The sequence below is a fragment of the Lonchura striata genome, chromosome 6 (assembly GCF_046129695.1).
Source record: "Lonchura striata isolate bLonStr1 chromosome 6, bLonStr1.mat, whole genome shotgun sequence".
Taxonomy (NCBI): domain Eukaryota; kingdom Metazoa; phylum Chordata; class Aves; order Passeriformes; family Estrildidae; genus Lonchura; species Lonchura striata.
In genome coordinates this window covers 40,372,661-40,394,492 of record NC_134608.1, presented here as the reverse complement: position 1 = coordinate 40,394,492, position 21,832 = coordinate 40,372,661, and the positions used below count along the sequence as shown (strand labels likewise).

The 21,832-nt window shown below is 45.8% G+C and overlaps 1 protein-coding gene across 1 annotated transcript in view; it reads left to right on the top strand.

The window, feature by feature from the left end:
• The window catches only part of CD82 (CD82 molecule), a 37,454-nt gene that overhangs the window by 2,901 nt on the left and 12,721 nt on the right, over window positions 1–21,832 (top strand). The window contains exons 2-3 of the mRNA XM_021533228.2: window positions 15,986–16,067; window positions 21,625–21,697. Of these exons, the coding sequence (XP_021388903.1) occupies window positions 16,005–16,067; window positions 21,625–21,697 (136 nt within the window). The 5' untranslated portion in view covers window positions 15,986–16,004. The remainder of the gene's footprint in view (window positions 1–15,985; window positions 16,068–21,624; window positions 21,698–21,832) is intronic.

The following is a 21,832-nucleotide window of genomic DNA, read 5'->3' as shown; positions in this document are numbered from 1 at the left end:
CCCATGCTATCTGAAGCAGTAATCACTGCTCCACTTTAAGGGTGCCTGTGGCATGGCAGCCACCTTTTTCCTGGTCTGGTTTCTCTTGGCCGGTGAGTGGGAGGTGCTAGAGGGGTGGGTTCTGTCAGGGCTCAGGCTCTGTTTGAGTAGCTTGGAAGGCTGGAGGAGGTAGCAGTTATTTCCAGTGGGTCTGTGTAACAAGGGGTGGTTGGAACCACAGCCTTCTTGTACTTACTCCTCAGTTTCCATTGTGGAAAGACTTATGTGCCCCAGAGCTAACTTATTACTGCCAAGAATTATGGCATTCACCCTAGAGTGCCTTAACTTCACCTCTCTAAAATAGGAGCATGACATTTGTATCCCCTTCTTCCCTGACTTCATTTGTCTCTGCACACGGATCATGCCGTCCAGAGTCCTTTTGTGCAGCAAAGGGGTAGCTGGGCCTGGTAGCCTGCCCACCACCATGTGCCTGTAAACTTTAATGGGCAAAGAAATAAACTGTGTCCTTGCACTAATGCATCTGTTGGAGGAGTGTGGGATTGGAGCTTTCTACAGGCTACTGATTAATGACATACTTATGAAGGGATGGCTGGGTGAGCCACCTTTCCTTTAGCAACTGTGTAATGAGATGCAATCATTACCTAACCACCTCTGTGTCTTTTTGGCTCTTCTGTATTCTTAGAGGGAATGAAATGGAGGAAAGGCTAAAAATTACAGGCTGTCTTGGCATGGTAAAAGGAATAATACAGGAGGCACAGTCAGCGCCAGCAGTTCCTTGACGGCTGGTTGGCTGTGGCACAGCCTGTTTGCTGAAAGCTCTCTGGGCTATCAGGGCCTGGAAACACTGAGGCAGTGAATGGCTGACTTCAGTCTAGATGGGGTGATAAGTGAAGCAAAGGAATTATGTATTGGAGATTGCTTAAATCATTTCTTGTGTGCACTGTCAGATTCAGAGCTAGCTAATTTTCTGGAAGAAAGATGAGGCGTTACTGTGAGCAGCTCTGCTGAAGGGACTGTCTGGCTGATCAGAGGATTAAAAAAGGGAATAAAACAGCCTGTGGGGATGGGAACAGGGATTGGAGACTGCCGACTCTGAAACCAAGCAAGTGTCTTTTTGAACACCACAGAGCTGGGAAAGCTGGATGGTTTGTGGCTCATCCAAAGTAAATACAGGGGAGAAAGGGAAGGAGACTAAGCTGGGGACAGGCTTTGTCCTGTGGGAAGAGGTGTGTGCATGAGCTGTCTGTCTGAATGCTCTAGTTCTTTGTCTCCTTTATGGAGCTTCAGAACTGGGACACCACCTACTGGGACACCACCATTTAAAAGCAAGTCAAACCAAAGTCCATTGCATGTACTCAATTTCTAAAAGTTGCTGGTGTGGTAAGTGCTCTGACTCAGCTTAGGAGCTGAGAAGGACCAGAGGAAGACCCTTACACATAGCAAAATTTCTTCAGGATGCTGCTGGGCTGCTTCATGCATCCTTGAGGCAGGTGCATCATGAAAGTGCTTTACCCTTTACTACAAAATTATTACAGAGCTGTAAGCAGATTGCTGATCTCTTCCAGTATGATGATAATCCCATGGCCATGTGTACTGGAGAAATGCTGATCTGGGATGAACTGTATGCATTAGGATATGCAGCAGCCTGAAGATTTGAAGTTATATAATAGAGAGTTCCCTTTGTAGGCAAAACAAATCTGCTTCAGTCTCTCATACGCAAGCAAAAGAACAGATGAGCTGCAGCCATGCACCTTAAGCTGAGCTGATCTTCCCACAGCTGGAGTTGGGAACTGCCCTTGGTCCCTCCTGTTGCCATTTCCAAGGAGGTAGTTTAGGAAAGGAAAGGAATTATCTTAGAGGGGTTTGCACAGCAGGGGCTGAACATGCTGTAAGGTAGCTATACCTGTTGGTACAAGGAGGCTGTTTCCCAGAGTTGTTCTGGAAAAGGGGTTACAGTCACTGGATCTAACTATATTCTTCTCCAGCACCTTGCTTTGGTCACTGCCTCTGTGATCCATGAGGTTTCTGTGCCCTTGCCAGGATGGGTTCAAGAGACTGCACAGGAATGTGATGCCCTCAGCTCCTGCCTCTACAGGAGAGGCTTCATGCAGCATCTTGTCTCTCTGGTTTTAAAAGTGAGCTGCTCCAAGATGCTGGTTTTGCTTGGGCTGGTGCACCAGACTGGCACAGGTTTGAGTGAGCTGCCTCTGCAGTTTTGTGCATTGGGTTGCTGTGAGGCCACGGCCTGAACTGTGTTGGTGCAGGGCTTCTGGAACAGCATGCAGGGCAGATGTGGAAAGAGCATCTTGGCATTTGACTAGGATTTCAAGGGCTGCTACTATCATCCCATAATATAATAATATGTAAATCCTAAACACCTGGAACTGGTATGTCTCCTCTGATGCTTAGCAGTTTTGTTGGGAATCAATTGCAAAGTGTAAATTAAATAGATTATGGTTACTAACATAGACATTGGACCTTTCCAGGGAAGTTTCTATACCTTTTGTGGCATTTCAGATTCTAAGTGTTCTAGTAATAGAGGAGAAAATATTTGTGTTGGGAGTGTCTTATTCCCTTCCTGTATTATTTTTTTCTGATTTCTATTTGGTAATGCAAATGGCTAATTTAGCATTACTTGGGATGTAATGTGGAAAGAAATTGAAAAGAAGTTCTGTATTCAGTGGTGACAGTGTCAAAGGGTTTTTGGGACTTTGGTCCCCAGAGCAAAAGTTACTATGCAGACTGCTCTGCTCCTCTCCTCTCTGCTTGCAGTCAATTAATTTGTAGAGTACTCTTTGCATAAAAGGGAGCTTTTCTGGCTGGTGTGGTAACAGGACACTGTCTCTAGGGCTGCATTGGTTCTGGGGCTTCTTTCATGGAGTACTGTGGCACAAAGTGTCCTCTTGCCTGCTGTGGAATTGGTCATGTGTCTATCGTGGATTGAAGTTGCTGGTGATGAGTCAGTCTTGAGTGGCTTTGCTGGAATGTCCTCAACTTCCCAGTGTGCTTCCCCAGCCTCTTGGTCCCCTCACTCCCTTTATTGTGTCATGGAGCTAGGCTCCCTGCAAAACACAGAAGCAGACAGGACTCAGATTAAGGAGACAGACTGCTGACCTGCAGGTTAGCAAGGTTGTTTGCCCTTGCTGCTGCCTTGTGTTTTGCACTGACCAAACAGATATGGGAGCTATTCTGCAACATCTATGCTGCGTGATTGAAGAAACTGGGGCTTAAAAGGCAGGCAGGAGTTCTAATTATTGCTCACCTCTGAAGTCTTTCAGGGGAGGGAGGACCAGCTAAAACTCCAGCTGCCTAAATGTACTTTCCCAGCAGTCTAAGAAGCTGCTGGACTCTTCTTTGCATTCAGGTCCCTTTCTAATGTCGCTTGCTGCTATGCACATGGAATAGCTAAGGAGCGCTCTGAGCTGTGCAGTAAATCTGCCTATTCCCCAAGGAGGCTCTTTTAATTAGAGAGGACTTCAGCTCAGCAGCTGCTGGTGGAACAGTGCTAGACCACAGCTGTGTGGAGAAGCCCTGGTGAGCCATGTGAAACAAGGTAAAGGCACAGCCCTTCCCTGGTTCTCAAGGGGTCTGCTGCACTTCTCTGAGGAGACTGCACAGGAGCAGGGAGAGGCTTCAGGTACAAGAGGAGTTGCTGCAGGCTGGTGGTGTGGGGGAGTGGAGCCCTGTGTGATAGATCAGCCTTGCAAGTGAGCCCCAACCCCTCCCTCCAAGTGGTTCTTGCTGCAGGGGTGGCTGCTCCCTGTGCACGGAGATCAGCTGCTCCTTTGCACCAGATCCTCCAAAGGTGAGAACACCTTGTGCAAGTGCAGCTGTAATTGGGGTGGTCCTGGCTGCTCCTGAGGGGTTGGTGATGCCCACAGCTGCTGGTGCTTCTCCTGCCTGATGTGAGAGGACCTTAAATGTCAGAGTTTCCTCTTGCCCTTTCTCACTGGGGAGGTATTCTGACTCAGGGCTTCCTGGAATGGAGCTGAGGTGACAAAAAGGCAGTTGCCAAAACTTCTTGGGAATTTTTTAATGTCAAAAACTGCATCAAACTTGTGCTGCCTTGGCAGAGGAGACTATTTCAAGGAAGGGCTATTTTGAGGAATGGCAAGCTACTTTAATTCCCAAGTCCAAGACCTCAAAGGCTTCTTTGATTTGGTGCTGCAGTCCTGCTAGTGGCCTCAGAGCCTGAGTGTTTCTGCATTCATTACCAGTCCATCATGTTGCAGCTTTGAAGGCTGTTGTGGCAGCGATTTAGACCTGATCCTGTAGTAAAACACTAGGTTCCTTCTTTGTGTAGCTTCAGGCAGATAGGAAAACTCTTCCTATCCCAGCTATCAGCCACTGGCAAGACCCACCGCTGTGTCTACAAGTAGGTGGCCGTGCATCTGGTGCTGCCCCATGGGAACCTAAGCAGTTGCTCCTTTTTTGCCCAGAAGAGAGACAGCCACAGGGTGTTTGCTGTCAGGAAGAACAGCCTGTGCAACCATGTGTGAGCTCAGGACGGTCAGCAGCTGTGTTACTGTGGTGCTGTCTGATGGTTATTCCTGTGCCCAGGATGTCAGCCCTGGTGCCCTGTGATGGGTGGGAGGAGGAGCAGGCAATGGGGCTTTACTGGGCTGGGTTTCAAGCTGCTGCACTAGCAAGGGGTGGATGCTGGGGGCGGAGGGAGCCATGTATGACAACCGTAACCTGCCCAAGTAGCATGCATGAGACCCTTTGCTGTAGTTCTTGGTGATTGGTGAATTTGGCTTGATTAAAAATTGTGGAGCTGATGTGAAGTTGGTGGGTTGTGGGGGGAAGGACAACAATGTGGTGGGACAGAGGCAAGCAAGAAAAAATTGTGTCTGCAATCCTATTATAAAGTAGTCTTAGCCTCAGTCGTGATTTACTGATTAAAGATGGAACAGCCTGCATTTGTTTTCTCCCTGAAATGGGAGCCTTTATGTCTGCACTGAGGCTCATTGGATTATTTGTAAATTAGTTATTCTGGGTTCTTTCTTATTTTAAAGTAAATACCCCATAACTATTCTTTTCCATCTTATTCTTCTAGCATTCCTCCATCAAATAGTCTTCTGAAATATTTGTGCTTTAAATATAGAAAAGGAGACCTTTTCAGGAAAGAAGAGGCCACCCAGCCTCTCTTGGTTCAGGTTCAGCTGAACCCGTTTTCCAGACTATTGTGCATAGGTCTGCAGACTCCAAGGAGGCCCCTCTTTTTCCCAAAACAGACCCAGCTTTTCAAAGTCTTGCTGTCTTTTTTAACTGCCAAATTCCTAGGGAACCTATCCCATATGTCTGTTCTTCTTGGCTTGAAGCAGTTCTGTCCAGAACCTACACTTAGATGTATTGCTTAGAAGGATTTATTATTTTCTTTTTTGGGATGGTGTTGGAGGAGTCATTTTAACTGCAGGTTTCAGGTCTGTCACTAATCAGTGTTTCTGTATTGCTCCAATTAATTCTGCCGGGATTACCTGCATGATAATGTAGCAATCATCAGGGTTGCAAAACACCTCTGTGTATTGCAGCCTGCCTTGTAGTTCAGGACCATCTTCATAGAAGGGCAACCAAAAGTTTTTGGGTATCTCTTCCAGCTGGCTAAGTGTTTTCTAGAGGACCCCTTTGTTTTCCAGCCTTGCCTTGCTGAGATTTCTTATTGTGGCATTTCACTTCCTAAAATGCTTAGACTGGGAGCACAGCGGCTTCGCTGCAGCTTCTGTAACAGCTCATGCTGTGTTATTCTTGCTCCTCACAACGTTGCTTTTTACTGCTGTACAATGTTGCTTTCTTTTCCATTTTCTGTCTCCTGTCAGAAGAGCTTGGCATGAGGAGACTGTTCTCTAAAGGTGAAAGGAAAAAGTGCTAGACAATGCTGCTGTACATCTGAGAGACTGTACAGCAGCCCCTGTTGGGACTGACTGTTCCAGAGCAAAGTTTGAAATAGCTTCTGAGTTGTATCCTCAGAGTGACCAGGGCAGCAAGAGGTTTGGCTATTGTGGCCAGGTGATGCCAGTTACAAATATGAAACTATTTGTATTATTTACCATGATGTTGGAGAGGAAAAATGTGGTTGTGGTGAATGTTTTTGCGTAGCCGGAAGTGACTCAAAATATCTGTGATTTAATGCCCTGCACTTTAGGGCTTTTCTTGCCCTCCTGCCCTCTGTATGTCATCATTTTGGAAACAGGGGCTGCTTGAGACATAATCCTTTCCTCAGGAGCTTTTTATAGTTCCAGCTTTCTCTTTTCATTTGTACCCTTTGGTAGTGTCAGGTGGCATCTGTGGCATGAAACTCAGGATGTTGTGAAATGTTCATCCTCAGACTGTCTGTGACAGTGAGTGCTCCCCATGTCATCAGGGCTGACCATGCTCCAGCAGGGCACAAGGTCTCCTGTGACCCTGGGATGGTCTGGAGCAAATATAGCTTCTTCTGGGGCAGAGGCTGGGTCCGGGAGTAACCTTCTGTGGCTGTGTCACTGCTGCCATGCACAGTGGCAGCACACGGTGTGTGTGATTCTGTACCGCTGAGGTCGGAGACCCCAGGCTCAGCTGGCCCTGCCTGCTTGTAATAAATGGTTTGGCTGAGCTGCCTCCCTTGTCTTCCCTGGTATGCAAAGCTGGGAGAGATCACAAAGTACTTTGTGTGAGAATCTAGCAGGAATCCTGTACTTCTGATTCCTGTACTGTCAGCCTGCAGTGGGGGCCTTCAAACTGGAGGCCCATGGTGATGGTCGGACAGCCCGTGCTGAAGAGGGGCGATTGTTACAGCTGCTGATCTGTGCTCTCCTGCTCTGGAATCCCATGTAGCAGTGCCAATGGACTAGCAGGGGCACAAGAGTGGGCACAGGTTAGCAAAAGGTCTATTTGGCAAAAGCAAAATTGCCTAAAATTAGAAATAGTGAAAGAACTGTTTCTAGTAACAAGCCAAAAGATGTATCCCCTTGTGGCCTGAGGCACTTTCCTGTGCCAGTAGGACTTCCCACTTTCCAGTCATGATGGGTCTGCAGTACTCTTCCAGCTCTACTTAATCTGTGGGCTAAAGAGTTAAAGCCTTGGCTTCTTTAGATCGGTGCCTTGCTATCAGCAAAGAGTCTGATACAAAGCATGTGATATGATTAAGTAGACTATTAGCCTGTTTCTTCTGTTCAAGGAAGATTACTTAATTCCAAAGCTTCACAGTCATTTGGAATAACAAGTCAGAAGCCTCTTCTGTTTCTTTTGTGGTGGGTATTGGGTTTTTGGTTTGTTTGTTGTTTGTTTTTTTTTTTCTTTCTGCCACTTGAGAGCATGTGGATGTACTCTAGGGAGAGGGGTCTTGGGGAGAATCCTGGTGGCAGAGGGCACGTCCATTCTCCAGTGGGCTGTTAGCTGCAAGGGACTTCATTGCTCTGGTGACTCAGGTAGTTTGGCAGGGTGTCTGAGCTCCTCCAGAGGTTTAATCTGAGGACAAGGGAGTGCTCATTGCCCTATGCCCTTCTGAATAGGCAATCTCTAGTACTTTGACTTCTAGAAGTGTCTGGTTTCAGCTATGAAATGAACTCCAGGAGAGCCTGCGATTACTGGCAGTGGTGCTGGATAAGCTCAGCTTCCTTCCTGTGCCGGGTGCTGATGCCCAGGCTCTGCTGAGCCCCATCCACCTGTCTGTGGAGGTATGGGGTCTGCAGACTCAATAAGCAGAGGGGAGGTGGAAAGAGAAGTTGTTTATTTAAGTGTTGTGCTGTGGAAAACTTCCTGCCCTTAAAGTAAAACTACTTTCTCTGCTGATTTTGAGAAGAACCAAGAGAGTAGGAAACCTCATTTCCTAGGTCAAGCAGGTGCTGCAGCTTCTCAGAAACGTGTTTGTCATGGTTGTGCTGAATCTAATCACCCACTAGTTATTTTCCCTAGCATCTGAGAAAATGGAAGTAACTGAAAACCAGTTTGTTTGGAAAGGGAACTTTACAGTAAAAAGTCCTTGACCTCTTGCATTTTATGGGAGGAGGAGACAGGAAAGATAAAAATCAGTTATATTACCTGGCTCTTGACTAAGTCTCACAGTCTCTGTTGCTGTTTCATAAAATAGAAAAAAAGGCTTTCTTCCTGCCTGGACTGTGGTAGCTTTTGCGAGCTCTGGCAGGGAGAAAAAGCTGCTGAATCTGAGGAAGGTGTCTCCAAGCCAAGTGGCATTGGGAGGGATATTGTGCAACTCCTTGGAGGAGATTTGTTGACCTCCAAGGCATTGCTTGCATGAGAAGGGAGGTAGGGTAGCTTGTCCATTGCATGTAATTGCACCTGGGTTTTCCATGCTGATGACTGGCACAGGGAAACACTTTGAAGCATCCTCTGTGCTGCAGAACCGTGCTGGGGAGAGGCTTACCTGAGCACAAGCAGAATGCTCCTTCTCTGTGCTGGTCTCCCTGCTGCAGTTTGGAGTGCAGATCCTGCTCACAGGTTTGGCTCCTCTATGGGGAGGTGTGGGGCAGGCCAGAGCAGGGCCTCTGCTTTGGACACACTGGTACCACTGACAGATGGCAGTGAGAGCTGGTGGGCACATCCATTTTTCAGAGATTAGGTTTGCAGCCTGGCAGCTCCAAGTGCAGAAAACAAAGCTGAGCTGGTCTCGTTGTTGAAGCTATTAAAGAGCCAATGTAGTCAAGTGACAGAGTTGCCCAACCAGTTTTGTGAAAACTCTGCATTTTTACTGCATTGTGTGCTGGCTTTAGTCAGTGTGGAGACCTCTTTCTGGACCTGACCTGCAGAGCTTGTTGCACAACTAACATTCTAATATGTGGTTATGTGGTAATTAAAAAGAGAAAGTCCACTAAAACTGTACTTTTGGCTATTTCTTCTGGCTGCTATTTTTGGTAAGTTGATTCATTTCTACTTTTTTTTTTTTTTTTTTTTTTTTTTTTTTGTAGGAGGAGAGGAGACTCAAATTACTTTTGGGGCAGTTTGTTGGGTTTGGGATTGGTTTTTTTCCTCCCTTTTTTTTGCAGAGTTCTGTCTCTGTTCTTGATGTATGGAAAGTTTTGCTTATATCAGAGCCGCTGTCCTGCAAATACTGTCATGCTGTGCAAGCATGAGTGTGTAGACTTAAAATAGCAAAGAACTTTCTCAATTTGCCAGTTGTAGGGACTGAAGACCTACTTAAATGTTGGCTTTCAAACTGAAGTGTGAAGGCCAGGTATTCTCAAAATGTGTTACATTGCTTGTAAACATGGAGATAAAAACAGATACTTCAAAAACCTCTGCTGCTTTTTGATACTGAACTGTGGGCTTGGTTTCATTTTAACGATATGATAGTGGTTTATAAATATCTGATCACTTCCCTTTGAGCATCAGAGGTACATTTCTAAAACACGCATTTCCTTTTTCCAAAATACACAGCACGTGCTCGCTGTGATAAAACATACTGAAAAAATCTGCCATTGTAGGAAATCCTACAGGTGCTTTCTAACCCAGGGTCTTGCTGGGGAATGCAGTTGCTAGTCAGGTAATTCAGACAACAGTATATGAACTATAGAAGTCAGGCAGAAAAGCTGCATGTCTTACCAGGTGCACCAGGAGCAAGTCTACCTTTGCACTGTGAGCTGATAAGTTCCCTCAGAAGCTGTTCCTGAGAAACCTGTTCTTTCCAGTGGTATTTCTGCAGTACTTGGAGCCAGCTGTTGCCTTGCTCTAGTCTGCTCCTTTTGCCCCAGAAGTAGCAGATGCGGAGGGACTGCATGCACGTTTGAGGCTCTGTCCTGCAGATGTCTTGCAGATGCTGTTAGGGTCTCACTGTACATGTCTGTGCTGTTAGTTCAAAGTTTGCAATGATCAAGTGTGATGCTGCAGTTTGCAGGCTGATGTAGCTGTGCTGGCCTCTCTATGCTTAGCCCTCAGACCATCTCCTCTACCACTGAAGACAATTACTTCTACTTAAGAAGAAACTCTCCAGTAGTAGATGGAATAAGAGATGGTCTGGTTTGTTCTGTTTTCAAAATCTGTAATATGCAGAAATACTTTTCTACCTTGTACTGACACTTTCCTTCAAAAAGAACCTGTATCTGTATCACTGAGATACACACATATAAATATATATATAAAATATGTAATATATGTACCTTAATTTTTAGGATCCAGCTTCTCCCTTAATCCTTCTATTATAACTTGTGAAGGATGCTATTTGGAAAATCTCCACGACAAACAATCTTGTTTTTGTTTTCAAGGTCATTACACAGCTGGTATTATCTCAGTGAAGCTTAAAGAAAAGTTCAGTGAATTCAGACTTGGGTCATTCATCAGCTCTGTGGTTATTTGCTTGCCAGAGACAAGATGTACCTCCCAGGTGTACTGAAAGTCCAAGGCATTTATATATTAACGTCAACAAGATGAACTCCTTAGGATATTCTTTGTATGTTAATGGGGCTGTAACTTGCAGTCCCTGCCCTGAGGGCAGTGATGTACCTAGTTAACAGGAGACTTAGTAACTCTGTCATTGTTCATTAACTGGTACTTTTGTGTGAAGCTGTCCTCTCTCATCAGTCATGATAAACTTTCTGATTGCCAAATGTCTGTTCAGCATGTGCACGGATAGAGAAGCACTTGGGCTTTGGGGTGCAAGGGTTCAGAATCCTGCAAAGAATAACCTGTTTCCTCCTCAGCCCCATGGCTTCGTGAGCTGCCCCTTCCCCAACCTCCCCTGCATGGGGATGTCTGCTTTGGAGCTGGGAAGTGGCCATTTAGTGAGCAACTCTAGTGTGCTGGCTTCTGTGGGTCTCTATCTAGCCATACATCTAATCTGCTTCTGGGATAATACTGTAAAGAGTAACTGCACTGGCCTTCAAAATGGCCTCAGCCTCATGCAAATTACGGTACAGATAAACATCTTTATGCAACCAGCAGCATGCTGATATGCTGATCCCTTCCTAGGGATACCTGCTAGTTGCTTTGGGCAGAGGGAGCCAGTTGTGGAACCTGAGTACAGCAGTGGGAGTTCCATCTCCAGGTTTTCGTGGTCAGTCTGTCTGCAAATGAATCCAGCTAACTTGGGCCAGTGTTGTGTGTGAAAAAGAAAAGACAGGGAGGCGAGACTGGATCAGGGACAGCTTTAGGTATTTTAAGTGTCCAGCCTTGTAATACCTTAAGGGAAATTACCTGTTGCAATGTGTAAGACTTAACCTAAGTGAGGATGGTGGTGCTTGCTTGTTGTGTCAAGAAGCACCTGCAATACTTGAGATCAGCTGAGGCTGCTTTGGAGGTTGCTTCAGTGGATCAGCTGGACTTTCACACAAAGATCCCCCCTCTTTCATGTCAGATGCAAGATGTGAAGGAAGATGAGGAGCCTTAGGGTATGTTGCAGAACCTTAGTTCATAGTGCTGGCTGCTGCATCTCTTCATCTGTCAAACTGGAAGTTTCTCCTTGAGCAGGCAGGAGGAATAGCAGATCTGAGCCATCATGCCAACCTTACAGGGCATTTGAGGTGTTTGTGGGGGCAATGGAAATAGCAACTTGTCAAAGTCAAATCTGGTGCTGGTTTGACCTCATTCTAGCCTGGTAGAAGTTGGTAGTAGCGTGTCCTGTAAGGGTCTACCTTTGTTTTATGTCCCCTGGAGTTAGAGCCTGAGGGGTGCTGGTGGGGAGTAACTGGTCCAAGTACACAGAAACCACCTGCAGCTTGTTTGTACCAATCATTTCCTGTCCTTAAGCAATAGGATGTGGAAAAGAGGGGACGGCATCCTCCGGCTATGTAGGCACAGTAAAATGTGAATGCTCTTTACCTGGCAAATTGGGACTGACTGCCAGAGCTCAGTGCTCTTGGGAATATGTGTGCTGTCCTTAAGGGTTTGCATGATCTTTGCACTTTTTGTAAATCTACTGAGCAAGTGATTCCCACAGCTGTTCTGCTCTGGTTTGTTTTGTGGTTCTTTTCTTTCACTGCACTCACAAATGAGCCCCTTATTTGTGCTGTACAGTAACTTGGCAGCTGAGGTGTTTCAGCTGCCAGAGCTCATCAGGGAGAAACCTGCAGAGCGAGCATGAGGGTGGTGCTGCAGAGGAGGGCTGAGCCCTTCCCAGCAGAGCTGTGTGGCCCAGGCATGTACAGAACTAGCCTGGGCCAAATAGCATAAACTTCACTGAGCACCAAGCATGCAGTGCTTGCTGGGTGAGGCAGTACAGGATCTAATTGGATAGAGCAGAATTGCAATTAAAAATTAACTTAGCCTCTCTGCCCCTTGACTGATGTGGTTATAATGGCTGTACATGAATTTTCCCCTTCCTGCTTCTGTAGCCAATGGTGGAGTCAGGAGGCAGAGGTATTCAACTATCCCCGTATCACCTTTCCTCCTCTGGGGTCACCTTTTACAGGACTGGGACAGGGAGTTTCACAGGCTCCTGTGACAAAAAGAAGTTAATCTCTGAGCTGTGATGAGACTCCTCTGCAGTTGCTAACAAAGCAAGCCTCTGTCTGCACCTCATCAGGCACACATGTCCTGGATTTTATGTTCCTGCTCCGCATACAGGTCTTGCTGTCATTGCTGTTGCTGGCAGAATGATGGGCCTAGAGGTCATGGAGGGGACAGGAAGTCATCCCCTGATGTCAGTCTAGGCTGTGAAGACTTTCCATTCCTTCCTGGTAGGAAATCTCTGATCAATTGATGCCTTCCTGGTATTAGTTCTCCCTTCAGGTTTGAACCTTGGGCTAAGAAACACCCTGAATCAACTTCACAGCAGCTGACCAGGCTGTGTCGGCAGCCAAGTTTTTATGGCAGCAGTGCCTCAAAGCAACACACTGCATAAATAATCCTGCATATCTTTACAAGAAGGAGAATGAGAGGCTGGAAGAAATGCCATTCTGCAAGCTGATAGTGTCTTATGAAATCCTCTACAGAGCTGGCATCAATCTGGAGAATGACAGGGAAAAATTGGATGTGTACTTTCAGGATTATTGAAAAGAGTGGGTGTTGCTGCTTGGGGATGAAAATTCAAATGTCAAAGCAGTAGGAGTGGAGAGGGAGAGGAAAAAACAAATAATTGTGGACAATCAGTGGAATTTGAAAGTTGCAGACTTCATGTATTTAACCTTGCATGCATTGCTGCAAGACATTAAGGCTCAAAACTTGACCAACTTCAGAAGGCAAATTTCAGCTTTTACTGCAGCACTAGCTATGGTACTTTTCTTTTTGCTGCTGAGTGGCATTTGGATATGCCTGGTTGTGCTAACTCCAAGCTCATCTGCTTCCAAACCTGACCTATCTGAAATTTTCTTGAGCTTCTGCTTCTACTGTGTGATAGTGTTGCTAGTCTTATGACTGTGCAATTTCAGAAGATGGAGTTTTGAGGAGTTTCGTTGATGTAGTGGACAAAAGTAAGTTAATTTGCAAAGAATGGAAAACTAAGAAATCTGTAATATTTCAGTGGAGCTCTAAAGTATCTGAAAAGCTCAAAGCAAAACCTTAGGACCCTTTTTCTCATCTGACATGAAAACTGTACTTTGAATTACTTTATAGCTAGGAGCTATGAAAGAGATTGTCCTGTGGCAAGAAGGGAATGGTGCATAATACTGCAATGCACAGTTGGGATTTGATGTTTGTTTTGGGGTTGTATTTGGAATAAATATTGAAGATGGTATGCCTTTAACAAATGAATAGAAGAGCCCTGAAAGCAGTATTTTTAAAATTTTTATTACCTCAGGCATATCTTCTTCCTCAGTAAACTTGCTTTGCTGTTTAATTAGCTGAAATAACTTTTATAAAGGTCTTAACAGCTTTGCAAATCTGTTTTCTTGATAAATCAAAACAATGTGAGCAGAGTTTAAATAGGCAGCATGTGGCTTTTAGTGCTAGAAAGCAAGTCAGTGAATACTGTGACTTGCCCCTCCAGTTTGAAAATTAGGAGGATTGCACCTGGGGTCAGATGTCTTAAGGTAACAAGTCCAGTGCATTATGAAGGAAGTTGTTACCTTAGCTTAGTTCTTGTCTAGGTTACAGAAGAGAAAAACATCTGTAACTCCCACAAGAGAAATTCATCATCACCCAGGGATCTGGCTGCCTTTGCGTTCTGGTTAGGTTGCCAGGCTCCGATTTGTGATCCTATTAAGAGGAGATGTGTTCATGGTGAAGCCAGGAAGCAAGCCAGCTGGATGGGAAAATTCACATCCTAGTTATTCTCTCCAAGGGCAGCCTTAGGTGTTGGTACTTTCCAGGACTAGTGGCCTGAGAGAACGTTTCTCCTGCAGAGGAAAGGAAGAATTCTGCTAAGAGAGACCCTTGATTCACTTTTCCTAGGTTGGTAGTGATGCAGCTGTTGTGCAGTGCATCTGTGCTGGAACAGAACTAACTCATGGTGATGACTGCACTGAGGAGCCTTAAAAATGGGAATGCTGTGTGTTTGATATTTGGTATACATATGGACCAGAAACTATTACAGGACTTTTCTATGGCTTGTTTGAAGGACCTACTTTTGAGTGCAGCTGTCTTTATGCCTCTGACATGAGGAGTTAACTGAAGAAAAACGGACTGAGATGTTGCTAACCTGGCTGTGCAGTAAGAGCTCCTTAGGTGCAATGACTGCTATCAGGCGAGGTTTGAAACCGGCCTGTAGCACAGCTGGCTGACATTTCATATCTTTGCTGTTTCTCATCTCAATAACAGCTTGCTAGGTTCTGTGCAGTGATGAGCTTAGCACAGTCTCCAGCCATGGCATTCCTTGAAGTTAGAGCAGTGGCTTGAGCCTCAGAGTGCAGTCTTGTGGTCTCTCCTGATAGTTTTAGGGTGACCATTGCTTGTTGGGAAGGCTAGCCAGTTATAACAAGGCCCACATACCAGTTTAGCTCCAGGGTTAACCTAAATATTTAATAGGATTAAGCGAAAGCCTTTGATTGAAACAAAAGAACGGACTGAGCTCTGGTGATCCTTGGTACACTGAGGCTGACGGCGCAGAACCTTGCTGACCTTGCTCTCTCTTAGGGCTGTTTCTTCCCAGGCCAGGCTGGTGACCTCAGCCTGTTATTGCTCTTCCTCTGACTGGTGGTTCTTAAAGTGGCATGGTATGTTTGTAGCAAGGAGCTTGATAGAGCAAATTTTGAGGAACTTAGAAGTTCTCTGTTTATGTAGGAAGCAACTGAATCTAGGCTGGGAAGGAGAAGCAGACAGAACCACAGAATGGTTGGAAGGGACCACTGTGGTCATCTGGTCCAACCTCCCTGTTCAAGTAGGGTCATCCAAGAGCATGACACAGGATTGCATCCAGATGGTTCTTGAATATCTCCAGTGATGGAGACTCCATACCCTCTCTGGGCAGTGTGTTCTGGTGTGTGGTCACATGCACAGCAAAATTGTTCTTCCTCATGTTCAGGTGCAACTTCCTATGCATGTTTCTGCCTGTTGCCTCTTGTCCTGTTGCTTGGCACCACTGAGCAGAGCCTGGTTCATCCTCTAACACCCTCTCTTCAGATACTGACAGACATTGATGAGGTCCCCTCTTAGTCATCTCTAGGCTGAGATTTTACTCTCACAGCTTGTCATTATAAGAGAGGGGCTCCATGCCCTTAATAATCTCTGTTGCCTTTAATAATCTGTTTAATAATCTGTGTTGCTCCAGAAGCTACATGCTTTTTCTGCTACATAATTTTATTGCTGTCAGGGAATTGAAGTAGCTTGCATCACTTTTCACCACCAGGAGTAGTAGCTAGGGTTGGTGTTTTGCTTGATGCTACTATTGCAGAGTCCATGTAAATAGTGATGGAATTAGCAGTGTATTTGTGATTAAATCTCTTCTGTAACTGCTGATAGCTCTGTGTCACTTTCCAGAAGATCTTGGCAGCAGTGACTGTAGTGTGTTGCTGCTGTCCTGTTTTACTGTCCTGAAAAGGCAACTCTGGTATTCTGTGCTGTCTGTGCATGTGCTCTGAGGTCCACCAGATGACCCAGAGCTCTGCACAGGGTAAGGGTGTTGCTCTGAAGCTACCTAGAGGATCTGTGTGTAACATAACTCCTTGTTTCTCTGCTTTCCCCTTAGGTCCTGTAAGTGAAAGAAGATGGGGTCTGGCTGCCTAAAAGTCACCAAGTACTTCCTCTTCCTTTTTAATCTTCTGTTCCTTGTAAGTATTTTGAGCATCTGTGGAGTAAGAAGGAAGGCTTGGACCAAAGTTAGCTAGAAGATATTTTTTTTCTGGATGTTGGCCTAATGTGTTCCTTTAATAAAATGGTCACAGTTTTGGAAGGATGGAGAGGACCCCTGAATTTGGGGGATGTCAGAGCTGCTGTGTTTGTCTCAGGTATGCCAAGTAGCTCTACTCTCAGTAGCCACCTGCTGCCTCCAGTGCACACAGCTCCATTCCTGCACTGGGAAGGGAAAGCAGGATGTGGAGTTGTGTTATTGCATGTTTTATCATTTTGCAATGTAATGGTTCGTTCCCATGTACCCCCATATTCAACTTGGTTTGTCCCTAGTTTTCCCGCCTTACCCAAGTGTCAATCCTCCCCCAAAGTGCTCAGTCATTCCCTTGTCCCCTCCCAGGTGCCCTGTCCATCACTCGGTATCCCTTCCCATACATCCAGAACCTTCCATCCTAGGTGCCGGGTGATTGGATAGGGGCCTGGGGCCCCGCCCATCTCCATCCCTCATTGGTTCCCATATGTGTCCATCTATACAAGAGCCACTCCCCTTTGTGCTCCCATTGGCTGACCGAGTCACCTCCCTCTCAGTATATAAGATGTTGCAAGCGCCGTGCTGGTGCTCTTGTTAGCTGGCATTATTCAGGTGGTGTTGGGCTCTGCTGGGCTACAATAACCTTTGGATTCAGCCCCTAACAAGAGACTCTCTTCTTTGCTACGCTGTGGGATTCAGCTGCGCCTGTCAGACCCACAGAGCACTCTCCAAAGCCCTGCTGGGCTCAGCAGAGGGTGCTTCCATTTGCCCTTCTCGCCCCATTGGAGAGCTAGCCGGGGCAGAAAGGGACTGAGGACGGAGACTGGGGGCAAGAGCACGGCAGCAGGAGTTATGGGTTCTTTCTGGAAGGAGAGTAGTTGTAACTACTTTCTCTGACACATCTGGAGCAGCAGCTGAACTGTCCCTGAGCAGCAGAGCTACAAAACTGTCAAGTAATGGCAGTGCCCTCTTAAATAGGCCAGCCTGGCTTCAAAGAACAAGTCTAATTTTGTTTGAGTCCCAATGGCTGGTTTTGATTTGTGACAAGATGAATTAGTCCAAGTCTCCTGTTTGAAATGGGGTTGGGGAGGTGGGGGAGACTGGGACAGGCTTGTCTGGGGAAATAAAACAGCCCACTGGGTGCAGTTATTTTCAAGTGAGAGCCTTAGCAAAAGACTAACTCCTTTTGGAACAGATTGGGTCTGGGAGGGCCACACATGTTCTTGGATGCATCTTTCTGCTGCCTAGATGTTGTGTGTCCTGTGGGCAGTGATGGTACTGTTGGTGATGCCTTCTTGCAGTGGAATGGTGTGGTGGGGAAGTGCAAGGTTTCATCTTTCCACATGTCAGCAGGAAAATGGCCTGTCTCATATCAGTATCCTTTGTGCAGTGTGTAAGGAAAAGGAGGGGTCAGGCTGGGAGAGAAGGGTGGGAAGTGAATCATTATAAGGTGAGTGCTGCTTTCTGGTCTCTGTCCCTGCACACAGCTTCACTCCTGCTTCCTGCATGACTGCACTGTGCTGGAAGCACATAGGATGAACTTGAGGCACATCTGGATTGGGTTTCCCTTGGCTTACTGTGCTTGCTTTTTGCTCTCTGAAGAAGTGATAAATTTTAAGTGGCATATAACTACCAGTCTACCCTGGGAAGCAGAGCTGTATTTGTTAAGACAGTGTTTGAGTCTTTCTGAAGTCCAGTATCTGGCCACTATCTAGTTTTCCTTAATCCTCAAACCTCAGTCTGACTTCATTAGCTAATCTTTGTGTGGAGAAAGTTCTCTTCAAGAAAGCCAGTCTAGCATATAGGAAAGGAGGAAGATGACTGTAGGGAAAGCTGGTCCTTTCCAACAGATGACAGCCTGAAATATTGCTGTACCTTATAACACTGTCACTGTTTTTGCTGTATGCTGTCTATGGTCATTGTGGCATCTTTAGTCCATGCTGCCTTTCTCTTCCTCCCCTGCTGAGCCAGTCATGGTTGCAGGTAGCCTGTGGGGAGAGATATGCTCTTGGGAGGCAGAGTTGAACTGCTTTGTTGGGCTGACCCACATCCACGCTACACTTTCGTGTATTTTGCAAGACTGTGAGGATGGCAGGTGCTGAATCCCTCCAGTTTGAGTATTCCTGTCTGGGTGGCAAGTGATTGGAAGTAGCTGTTCTTTGTCTTGTGCACACCTTGCTCTGAGTCAACTCCTGTAGTGTAGCATCCAGCCCCTCCCTCTTGTGGAAAGCTGGTCTGATTCACTGAGGTGGACCTGGAGAGTAAGAACTTTAGGGTTGGATGTATTGTGAGAAGGTCTGTGCTGACTAAAGGGAGAAGCTGCTTTAAATGAGCTCTTTAACTCTACTGTACAGCGCAGACATTGTCTTCCCCTTGAACTGCTCTGTCAAAGTGAGGTATCCAAAGCCACTGTGTTCTGGCTGAGCTTGATTCTCCTCTGGAGCAAAGATTTTGAGTATGCTTCTGTCTTGTCTTTTTGCATGTGCCAGATGTTGAGGAAGGTGGCATACGTTACTCTCTCCATCTCATAGGAAGTAGGTGACCTGAGATGTTTTTCCGTTATTGTTGTTCAAAGTCTGAACTGGGGAGAGTGAATTGTTGTTCAAGGTCTGAGTTGGTGATTCTTGAGCTTATGCAGTGTGGTAGAGCTATATTGATCTAGCAGAGAAACTGCTTGTATTGGGTTGCTGTGAGCTGTCAGTACAGACAGGTTTTGAATGCCTTGTGCTGGTTTCCTGAAGCTGTTGTGAGGAGAGTGCTTGAGCAAAGGTGAGCACCAATGCTGCTGACAGAGCCCTGTGTCTGCTCTGGACCTTGAGCTGAGCCTATGTGATTGCATCCCATGTAGGCCAGCCCTTGCTGGCTAAAGTGTGTTCTTCAGTCTTGCTGATGGCTGAAGCCTTTTGAGGCATGCTGGTGACTCTTTTTAGAAATTAGTCATTGAAATAGCATTTCTCTACAGCTCAAGACCTGTGAGAAGGTCGCTTGCTACAGCTGAAGTAGTTCAGGGACTTAGTGGTATTTTGCAGTCTTGGAGTTTTACTTCAGGGAGGGGTTTGACCTGCTTTGGTTGAAGGGAAGAAGGTTACTTGGACTGATTGCTAGAAAAGATACCAGATAAGATTGGAGTATAATCTTAGTTTCCTAATCAGAATTTAACATGTCTGCCTCCTTGGCTAGCAGGCACGTGCTGCAGCACATGCTTCTCCTTAAAGGGAAGACAGCTCTGCAAGACAAGTTTAATAGTCTCTGGAAACTATTTGTGTGGAATATATAACTGTCCTGCTTCTAATCCTTCAGTAAGTGCAGCAGAAGGCTGCTACCTAAAGCAAAGCCTGGAGTTTTAGAGCCTTTCTGTTGACCCTTGTGCCAGGTTCAGTGTTACATCACCCAATCTGAGCATGAAGGAAAGCAGTGCTGAGGAAAGAAAGCTGGGAACCCCCAGCTGCTCTTTCCAGCAAGATGAGTCAGCTTCATCACAGCTTAGATTTTCCAAACCCCTCTTGACTACCTCTCTATGGGGAACTGCTGACCCTGTAATGAGGGATCTGCATTCTTCTGGCTTAGGTGTAGAAGGACATTTTGCTGAAACTGGGGTGAAACCTCCACCCCGCAGGGAGGAGGGGAGACATCTGTTCCCCACTTCAGAAGTTTACAGCAGTGGAACAGAGGAATTAAACTACATGGAAAGCAGATGTGATTCCTTCTATGGAAGGTCTGAAGCCAAGCCAGTTGCAGAAACAGCCTTGCTATGCAATGCAAACTCCTGAAGATGCTAAGCAGAGGTATTATCCTGCTAAGAAGTAAATACACTCTTGTTAATGGGACAGTGTTTTCGCCTTGCCTGTAGTTATTGTCTCCCTGCCATCCCCTTGTAGTGTTTTCCATAGCAGCTCCTGGCAAATGCACAAGTTGTGGACTGGAGCAAAGATCAGAGTGAAAACAGGCCTTGGATGATCTGAGCACCTCATAACAAATTACTTCCCAGGAACTCTGCTCAGCAGCCCTTCTGTGTTTTGTCAGCAACAGCAAAACTTAGGTGACATATCAGGGTCAGTGAACCAAAAGGGATGTCACATACAGCCCAATTAGCATCTGCTAAAACAAATGTTTTTTTAAAACTATAGTTGAAATACGAGACTGCCTTAAACTGTCAGTTCAACAGTTCTTGGTACTACCAAGTTTGAGAGGAATTTTTTAGGTGTCACAGCTGTTGCATGTTCAGTGGGCCTTTCTAGCTTGATCAGCAGACTGAGGATTGTGGGCAGCATGTTGGGACATTAGACAAAGGGGAATTCTTTTTTTATGGGATACAGCAGCTACATGCTTTCTGTAGCTGAGTCAGTATGCTTCGTAGAGGGGAACTTGCTTGATGACTTTCTGATGCTGTCCCCAGAGCTAACTACATGATGCACCTTCTGCCAAGACAGGAAAGCTTGCAAGCAGCTTATTTCAGACTGTGGCTTTATCTTTGTTCAGAAAAGCTTCTTTGTATGAGCAGCTGAAGCCTAGTAAACTTTCAAAGTGTGGAGCCAATGCCTGTCCATACAACCCTCTCTGCCAGCTTGCTTTGGCTGGTGGCTTGGCATTTTCCATGTCTCCCAAGTATTAAAACGTTATATAATGAAGCACAGAATTGCAATCTCTCTTTGGCCCTGTTTGTTTATTTCACTTCATCCTATCTTGAAATCCTGCTGATGTGAGGACAGCTGCTTGCAGTTGACTTGCAATTCTTGTCCACTCCTTGTTTCTTCAAAGCCTATTTTGGACCTTTGCACAAGTGTTTTCCAGTCTTAGTTGGCTGAACAGAAAAAGTTTCAGTTTCTTATCAAACCTGAAGATTTGCTGATGCATGAAGGCTAAAACAGAGCATGCTTCCCCCCAACTTTCAAAGTGAGATGGGGAAATGTATGCATTTCTTGGCTACTGAATTCAGTGTCTGGATTCAGCTGAGTCCTACAGGGACCTATCGCTCTACTAATCCTTGCCCTACATAAGACTGTGTGGTGAGCAAGGCAGAGGCCATGGCTAATGTTTCATAACTCTTGACTCTGCTGAGGCTCAGGTGTTCTGCCAGAAAGTAGGGACCAAGCTTCTTGGGTTTCTTTATTTTAAAAAATATTTTAAATCCTGTGTTTGTCTTTCCTTGGTTCTTCACAGAAGCAATGCACTTACCTTTCACTTCTGACAACAATGTTCTAGCAGCAGGATGTCTCTTCCTCAAACTGTTTTGAATGTCCTCCTATACAATGTTATGTACTATTAAAATACTGTGTGAAAAGTTGCCAAGCAGATCCTGGGGCTCCTGTGCAGTTGGCTGAGACATTCTTCCTGGAGTTGTGCTAATCCTGTTTACTCTGGGAGGAGTACCATAGGGGAGATGGGTGGGAACAGCAAAGGAATGATTGTATTAAACTGGAAGTATGGATAATAGTGACTGCCTCCTCTTATTTATCTAAGCTTATAACTTACACAAAACCATGTATGTTTTGTTCTTGCTCTTTCAGATCCTGGGTGCTGTGATCCTGGGATTTGGAATATGGATTCTGGCCGACAAAACGAGTTTCATTGCAGTTCTACGTAAGACTGTATTTCATCTTCCTTCTTTTTCTAAATTGGCTCTGTTTCTGAATTGGCTCTATTCTGGGACTGTGTTTGACCATGGTGTTGTCTAGGAACAGCAATACTTCTGTGCAGTCTGTCGTAGCATACTTT